This window comes from Propithecus coquereli, unplaced genomic scaffold (assembly GCF_000956105.1).
Source record: "Propithecus coquereli isolate 6110/MARCELLA unplaced genomic scaffold, Pcoq_1.0 Scaffold351, whole genome shotgun sequence".
Lineage (NCBI taxonomy): Eukaryota > Metazoa > Chordata > Mammalia > Primates > Indriidae > Propithecus > Propithecus coquereli.
The window spans coordinates 1,568,014-1,576,284 of record NW_012149186.1 but is presented as its reverse complement, the minus strand read 5'-3'; the positions used below and the strand labels follow the sequence as shown (position 1 = coordinate 1,576,284).

General features: G+C 62.3%; 1 protein-coding gene across 1 annotated transcript in view; it reads left to right on the top strand.

Annotated features, from left to right (window-relative positions):
• Positions 1–8,271, top strand: part of ANTXRL (anthrax toxin receptor-like) — a 42,511-nt gene that overhangs the window by 5,651 nt on the left and 28,589 nt on the right. Inside the window, exons 2-9 of the mRNA XM_012651252.1 lie at positions 439–510; positions 2,387–2,468; positions 2,572–2,635; positions 3,522–3,601; positions 3,677–3,745; positions 4,101–4,181; positions 4,273–4,333; positions 7,509–7,604. Of these exons, the coding sequence (XP_012506706.1) occupies positions 439–510; positions 2,387–2,468; positions 2,572–2,635; positions 3,522–3,601; positions 3,677–3,745; positions 4,101–4,181; positions 4,273–4,333; positions 7,509–7,604 (605 nt within the window). The remainder of the gene's footprint in view (positions 1–438; positions 511–2,386; positions 2,469–2,571; positions 2,636–3,521; positions 3,602–3,676; positions 3,746–4,100; positions 4,182–4,272; positions 4,334–7,508; positions 7,605–8,271) is intronic.

Below are 8,271 nucleotides of genomic sequence, written 5' to 3'. Positions count from 1 at the left end.
CAGCTTCCCTGAGGGGCACCGGGGGTCAGCAGGCAGGAAGGCAGGGGTCAGGGGAGAGGTGTGCGTGGCTGCCAAGAGCGAGGATGATTTCTCTGAGACGGGATGAAGGGACCAGGAGTTTCCCAGTGGCAGAGAGGCCAGTGGGAGGGAGGCCCTTGTGGAGGAGAGGGTCGTGTGGGTGCGTGTGTGCGTCTGGGTGCTGGGCGTGCAGGGACGGAGCAGGCTGCCGGCCTGACACTCTCTCCCGGGGGCCCACACCTCCGCAGGCCTCGGATTCCTTCGCTAATTCACCTGGCCTCCCCGTGTCCCACACGGGCCCCAGCGCGGAAGAGCTGGGTGGGGAGCAGGGGCTTGGTGCTCACCCCGTCCCTGGCAGCTCACTGATGCCCACTGGAGCCTGTGTCTGTGGCTTCTCACCGGCACGTATTTCCTCCCCAGCCCGAATCTGCGAATGTCCTTCATCACCTTCTCTACAAAAGCTGAAGTCAACATCTGGCTCACGCCAGACAGGCAAGTGCTAGTGTGAACCCCCAGGGGAATCCTGGTGGGCTGGGCCATGGGGAGCTCCAGGGAGCTGACGGGTTCCCCAAGACTACAGGGGGGATCCTGCCAGTGCACAGGGTGGGCCATATAGAGCGCCCCTCAGTGTGTACCCTGCACCTAGCCCCGGCTCCCCCGTGCCCTCTGACCCCTGGCTGCACTGGCCCTGCTGAGTCCTGTGACCCAGAGTTCTCGGCCTCCCGCCCTCTGTCCCTGCCCTCACTCTGTCCTGCCTCCTCTCCTGGGAGGTGGCTGTGAGGATCCTGGGCCCAGGGGGCTGGTGTGTGTGGGTCCTGGTGGACACGGCCTGTGCTGGGCACTGCTCTGTGTCTGTCCCTCTCTGCCCTGGCCAGTGGGGACAGGAGACAGGGTCTGAGCCCAGGGCAGTGCTGGGGAATTTAGTGCAGGGGAGCTTGGTCCTGGGTGGGTCCCAGACAGGGGAGCCCGTGGGTGGGTCCAGAGCCCCAGGCCAGGCTGGGGTGCTAGAGGGAGGCAGGACAAGCACGTGTCCAGGGGGCTGGAGGGTCCCAGTGGGGGACCCTGGCCTGGGGGTGGGTGTCCTGAGGGTTCCAGATGGGCTGGGAGGTGAAGGATCCCTTGGCATGCCGACACGCGGAGCTGGGTGCAGAGTGGGTGCAGCGCGGAAGGGAGGAGAGCACGCTGGGCACTGGATGGGTGCCTGGGCCCCTCGGGCAGCTTCGAGCGGAGTAGGGAGGTGGGGCTGCTCTGCAGGCTGGGCGAGGCTCGCAGGGTGTGTCCTGTGCTGTGGGTTTGGGAGAGAGACCTGAGTGGGCCTGAGGGGGAAGAGTCAAGGACGTGGGGAGGGCCCTGGCGGGTGGCCAGAACAGCAGTGGGAGCTGGGCTGGGCAGAGCCCAGTGTGGCCTCCCCCGGGCATGGCAGGGCCCGGCCTCCTCCCCTGGGCTGGGCGGGGCAGGGCTCGCAGAGCTGCCCCCTTGGCCGGTCTCTGCCTGCAGCATGGGGCAGGCCCTCAGGGTCCACGCTCTGCTCAGCCTTGCTGTGCTGGCTCAGCCCGTCACATTGCATTAGCCTGACCCTGGGACCCCTTGCCTGTCCCAGTCCTGCCACCAGAACCAGCCCTGCCTGCACCGCCCCGTCCTGTCGGCTCTAACAGCGGCTGACAGGCCTCATCCCAGAGCCCGCCTGGGATCAGCTCGGCTGCTGCACGCACAGCCTTCAGGGCGCTCTCGCAGCCTCTGCTCTTTCTGTGTCAGAAGCACAGGCAGCCAAGGGGCCTGAGGGCTCTGAGTAAGATTTGCTGCTTCCTTGGCAGATGAAGCGGAGGGGAAGATGGAGTCAGGCCAGGTGTGTGAGGCCGTGGGGGATGGGTGCAGGTGACCTTTCCCATGCTCAGCCTTTTCAAGTGAAAGCTACGTGGCCAACTGAGGGGGCCCTGGGGTCGGGGTTAGGTTAGAGTGGGGGTTAGAGTGGCCGGCCCCATTGCCAGGCCCTGACGGGCAGTTGCACATCTCTGGGTTAGGGTTAGGGTTAGGGTTGGGGTTAGGGTTTGGGTCAGGGTTCGGAAAGCTGGTCCCTTGGGAGGGCCTGGCTGGCAGCTGCACGTCCCCGGGAAGCTCTGACACTCACCGTGGATGGTCCAATCAGGGCCCTTGGTGATGTCCCGGAGGCCTGAGTGCTTTGAGACAGGGAGGAGCTTAGGAGGCCATGAAATCTGCTGTCCAAGTCACAGCCACAGTACTTGCCTGGTCCAATACCCTGTCCAACTGGGTCTGCACAGTGGACAATGGCTCTGGCATAGGTTGGGAGCTGGTTTTCAGCAGTCAACTCTGTCTACTTCAACCTCCCTTTGTTAAATTTTTTTTTCAGAGAAGAAATAAGGAAAGGTCTTGAAAAACTTGAGAAGGTGGTTCCTGAAGGACATACATTCATGCAAGAAGGATTTAAAAAGGTATAATCCTGTAGACCTCAGAGAGTCTACTCCAGTTTCCAAGGTCTTACCGTTACTGGATTCACCTCACCGTCCATCCCCATATTTCTTCATTTCCTTGCAGGCAAATCAGCAGATTGAACAAGCCATCTCTGACGGTGAGTGCCTGCTGCCTGCGTGGCGGTCAGGTACGGGGGACAGACCAGGGCCTCATGGAGGTCTCCGTGCAGACCCCTGTGGCTGGTGGAGCACGTGGTGCCCCTGCTCTGAGCTCCGGGCTCCTCCCTGTGCAGAGTGTGGCCAGCCCAGAGTGCCCTGAGAACTCCCGAGATCACACGTGTGTCCCTTCCCGGTTCTTAGTGAGTAGGCGGTGTGGCCCTGCAGCTGGGCGGGGGAGAAGGAAAGGAGGAAGCCAGGGGCCCTGAGAGAACAGCGTTTTCCCTCGCTGGCACCTTTGTCCTTCTCCCATCCAGCGTCCCCTCCGGCTGACTTGCATCCCACGACTGTGTCTCAGATGGTGCAAAAGGCCGCGCAGGGCGCAGCCGACCCCTGTCTCTGGTGGGGAAGGTGTCGGGGCCCTGCCCGGTGCGGCTGACCCGGAGTCCTGACCCATGGGGCCCAGCGCTGCCAGCAGGAGGCCCGCAGGCTCTGCCGGAGCAGGACCCGGCCCCACACAGGCCCCTGAGCCTGCTTTTCATGGGAGGGTCTGGCTGACCTCCTCCGCTCACGGCCCGGGCTTGTGCTTGTGGGGTCGTGGCCGGAGCTGCCCTTCAGGCAGAGGGGTATGGTGTGGCAGATGGGAGAGGTCAGGCAGCCTGCTGGGAAGGCTCTGAACCACCTCTGTCCCCATCTGTAAAATGGGTCCTGGGCCGAAGCCCTTGTCACTCTGGGAGTCTCTGGGTGGCGGGTGCTCGGGTCTGGGCAGCCTCTCCCCAGGAGGATGTGGTGCGGGGGGCACCCGGCCATGTCCTGAAGTGTCAGTGCTGTGGCCCTGGCAGCCTGGGGCAGTCCCGGAGCTTCTGGAGGTCACCCTGGTGCCTTTGCCGACCAGGCCACTGCTTGCCTCCCCTGCAGCCGACAAGGTTCCCAACATGGTTATCGCTATGACTGATGGGACGCTGGTGCCAAATGCATTTCAGATGACCTTGGAGCAAGTGAGTGCAGTCCATCATCACTGGCATTTGCTCTCCATATTTGGTGATTTATACTCAGTGATTTCTTCCTCTTAGGCTGACAAGGCTCGGAAGCTGGGGGCGTACATTTACACTGTGGGTGTGGCCGATTATAGCAAACAGCAGGTAATTGAGAGCAGGTAACCTCATGTCAGTCTTGAGCCCTGTTGGGGAAACCTGTCATAGGCAGCTTTCTCAGGGTCACCACAAAGATGTTGTTGTAATCCTTCCCAAGGGATTTGGGCAACGATGGCCACTGCAGAACTGACTAGCAACATGTTTTGTTCATCCTCCCTCAACGAGGGGAGGGTGAAAAGCCCTGCACTCCCTGAGAGAGTGCTGGCAGAGCCAGGGGCTGGCCTTCAGAGTCTACCAACCTACTGTCCCTAGGGCATGAGGACAAGACACTGTCTCCTGGGCCTGGGGACCTGCAGCATCCTCAGCCCTGGCGGCAGGTCCAAGCCCCCTCCTCTCTCTGTAGATAAGAGACATTGCAGACAGTGAAGCCCACGTGTTTGCAGTGGACAATGGCTTCAAAGGCCTGAGATCCATCGTTATCCCGGTGAGGGGGACTACTGGGAGTTGGGGGCGGCCGGGCACCAGTGCCCCGAGCCTCACGCCTCCTCACTGGTCCACCCCTCCCTCTGTTCCAGCTCGCTAAAAAGATCTGTACTCAAGTCACATCTGTGGTGCCTTCCACTCTGTGTGCAGGAGGTAAGAGCTCTGGAGTCATGGCTGTGGGCTGACAGGTGTGTGTGTCTTTGCATGCTGTGTGTACGGGTTGTGTGTATTTGTGTGGTGTGGTTGGAGGGAGGGTATACATGGGGAGAGTGTGAGAGTGTCGTGTGTGCGGTAGGTGTGCTGTGTATGTGGATGCAGCACGTGTGGTGTGTGTGTGTGTGCATGTGGTGTGTGCGTGTGTGCATGTGCAACATATAAACAGACAAGAGCAACAGGGCCCATCCCAGAAGCCCAGGCTGCTGCAGGACCTGGGACGTCTCTGTCACTCACCACATCAACGATATGGGGAGGGAAGCCAGGCGCTTGTCTCAGTGGGTGAAGAAAAGGGGTCGGGCACAGTCCAACGTCCACATCACACTAGGAACAGGAGGGGACCTGCACGGCCTGACAAAGGCGTCACACAGGCACCAGGGCTCACAGCCCCCAGTGGTTACACCAGCGCCTGTCCCTGAGGTCAGGAAAGTGACAAGGACACCCTCTCCCCAGCTGAGGCCCCGCACCAGTGTGGGGAGGACGTCCTGTGTGGTGTGAGGTGGCGACATCCTGTGTACTGAGCTCTGTGGGTGCAGGTGGGGTCCCCCACTGCGGGCGTTTGTACGACCGCGGCTGCCCTGGGTGTCCTTCCTCCGCGGGGACGGCGCTCAGCTGGGTGCCTCTGGGTCCAGACCAGCCGCAGGCTGTGGCCTCCGTGTTCCTAACTGGAAGGCGCCCATGCACTAGGCTGTGGGGACAGACGCCCCATGCTCAAGTGCGAGCTCTGCACCCGTGGGCACGCAACCTGGAGCAAATGTCAGACGTCTGCCAGCTCCAGCAGAGCCTCTTGTGAGCAGAGATGCTGCCGCCAGGCGTGCCGTGAGATGTACGGGCCGTGGGCTGTGCAGAGGCTGGCACGGGACTGGCAGCTGGTTGGGCCCGAGAAGCGGTAGCTGGTGCTGAGATTTCCCTCACTGCTCCTGGGCTCTGGTCCCTGTCCCTGTGCCGTGCAAGGGGTGGGGGTAGGGCAGGGGCTGCCCTGCTGGCGGATAGAGAGAGCCCCTGCCCCGAAGGGTCTCTTCCTGCTGCTCTTGCTATAAAGCAGCCTGGCGGTGCAGCCGGCCTTACCGCTGCAGCTCCTCACGTCCTCTGGACACGCACAGCCGTGGTGTTGGAGCAGTCCTGTCAAGGCCCAGGTGAGGATGTGAGTTGTCACTCCTCCCTCCCAGCAGCTGAGTCGAGGTGGCAGGTGCCCTCTGCCCACCAGCTCAGCACACCGCCTCTGCCTGCGTGGCCAGCGGTCCCAGCCCTGACCTGTCAACTGATTTATGCAAAGCTGCCCCACACAGGGGGACAGTCCCGTGGAGGGAAAGCCCAAGGCAGCATCCTGACCCCACATGAAGTAGAACAAGCCATTGCACCAGGGGGGGCCCTGAGAACCGAGGAGTGTGCCGGGGAGCCTAGGAAGGGAGGCCAGGGGAGGGCAGGCCGTCCCAGCTCCAGCACTCAGCCTCTGGGCCTCGCACCCAGCGTGGCAGAGGCCTCCGCTGGCCTCCCTGCCTCAGGCCTGGCCTCCATCCCAGCCTCCGCACAGGGCCCGAGGCTCTGAGCTGACCACTTCCCTCACCCCAGCCTGGCTGGCGTGTCTGAGGCCGCTTGGCAGGGCCACCAGGCCCTCTGGGGTCCAGTCAGTGTTCTGGGTCCCCGCTGTGCAGAGGCGGGGCTGAGGGGTCCCAGGCTTTCTGCAAGCCCTTGCTCAGCTTAGGGGCTGAGCCCACCGGTCCCTTGAGGCCCCCCTCACAGGACACCTCAGCCTGGAAACTTTCCCTGCCTGACAGCCCCTCTGACTTCCTGCAGCCCTTAGTGTGGGTCTGACCCTCTCATATGTTGAGGCTCCCACGTGGCTGAGGCCCCTCCAAGGGCAGGGTCCAGGCTATCGGGTGGGTGCCCATGGAGCCAGGCAGGCACCATGAGCAAGACGAAGGCGAGGCCCAGCCAGGACAGTGTCAGCTGTCCTTGTGGGCCCTTGGGGTGAAGGTGGCTCTGGGAGCTCCCCCATCTGAGGAGGGCTGTGCCCCTGAGCCCCAACCAGTGGTTGGGGAGGAGGAACACAAACCCACAGATGCCTGCTGTTCCCATTTTCCAAAAGAGCTAGAAATCTGCATTGTTAGGGAAAATGTTCCAGCTTTCAATGTGCATTCCCGTTTCTGAAGACATCTGAAAGCCTGACAGAGCACGTCAGCAGGCCAGCTCTGCCCATGGCCAGAGGCTTTGCACTCTGCCTGTCAGGCATGGTGCTGCAGCAAGACTGGACGCAGGGGCCAGAGGAAGTGCTCCTCGGGGAGCATCTGAGGTGCCTCAGGCCCCATCGGGGATGGAAATGAGCGGGCAGAGGCCAGTGCGCTGGAGCAACCTGGAGTCCTGCGGGAGCCTGGACGGGCTCCTGGGCCAGTCCTCTCACTGCCTCCCTGTTTCCCTGTGGGACTTGCCTCAGCGACAGGAGCCCCGCTGGGGAAGTGCTCGCTGAACCCCAGGGTGGTGGGGTGCGGTGCGGCGGCCGGGAAGAGGCAGGGGATGAGGAACCACCTGTAGTTCTCTGGAACCGCAGCTAAGACAGCGCCTGTTCTGCGATGGGTTCTCCTGAACAGCGCCCTGGGGGCCTCGCCTGCCACACCTGAGTCCTGGCCCTGCTCCTGGGGTCTCCAGCCTGCCACAGGCACACAGAAAGACAGAAGGATGGACCCCCACATGTACAGCAGCCCAGCAGACATTAGGCCCGGGCGCCCAGCTCAGGCAGGAGACAGGGTGTCTTCAGCGGCCTGGTCCTAGCTCCTCTGATGCCTTACAAGAGGGAGGGCCTGGCCTGCTGCCCTCTGGCCTGAGGGTGCCCCGCGGGACCCCAGGGTGGGGAAGCCCGGCTGAGTTGGCCCCTGTGCAGGTGCCTTTCACGGGCTCCTTGGGCCAGGGACGGTGGGGAGAGGGCCTCCTCATGGACCCTCCATGACCCCAGCTGAGGGCTTGGCCTGGTGCACACAGATGTTGGTGGAGACACAGCTTCTTCCTTGTAGGAGCCCCTGGCGATGCGGTCTTGGGTGGACTGCCAGGAAGGGCGAGCTGGGAGTGCGCGCAGCCCTCCACTCTTCCTCACTCAGACCTCCGACTGTTGCCCCTGCAGAATCCTACCACGTGGTTGTTCATGGACATGGCTTTCTGAATACAAAGGGGAAGGACCAAGTTATTTGCCGATTCAAGTTTAAAGGCAAAGTTGTTGGTAAGTTTTCCCCTTGGTACCTCTGAGTCACACATTTCCCACACGACACCGCCTTTCCCCACAGCCAGCCAAGCCTCCAGCGCTTGGTGCCGGTTCCCTGTGGACACTGTGCGGTGACAGCAGTGAGGACAGGTGGAAGGAGGACCTGGCTCAAGGCCCGGCCACCTCTCCCTTCATCTCAGAGTGGGGGAGGAGTAAATCCCCCAGGGCCACAAGAGCAGGCTGGGCTGGGGGCGGGGTCTGCCTCACAGCTGCACCTGCCCACCCTGTGCCCAGCTCTCCCTTCCCTCGAGCGCTGAGGCCCCCAAGCCTGTGTGTCTGCTCCTGCGAAGTGGCGGCAGCCCGGGATCCGGGCCTGGCCAGGTGCACCAGTAGCTTGCTAGGGACAGGGTATTTGCCGTGGATTGAGAGAGGATGCCCGCCGCCAGGCCTGGGCCCTGGAACCCTGGCTCAGGCACACGTTGTGTGTGTCACCTCGACCAGAGGAGCGTTCTGTTCTGAGCCTCTGTTTTCTCTAGTGTGAAACGGAGCCAGTACGGTGGTTGCAGTAGGCACCGTTGCAGGTGTCGAGCAGGGGCTTAATACTTTTTAAAAAGTCTTCCGTTATTTGGCATCTGTCAGGCAGGAGGGGTGCTTCTACCACAGGGGAGTGGCCTGAGGAAGCACA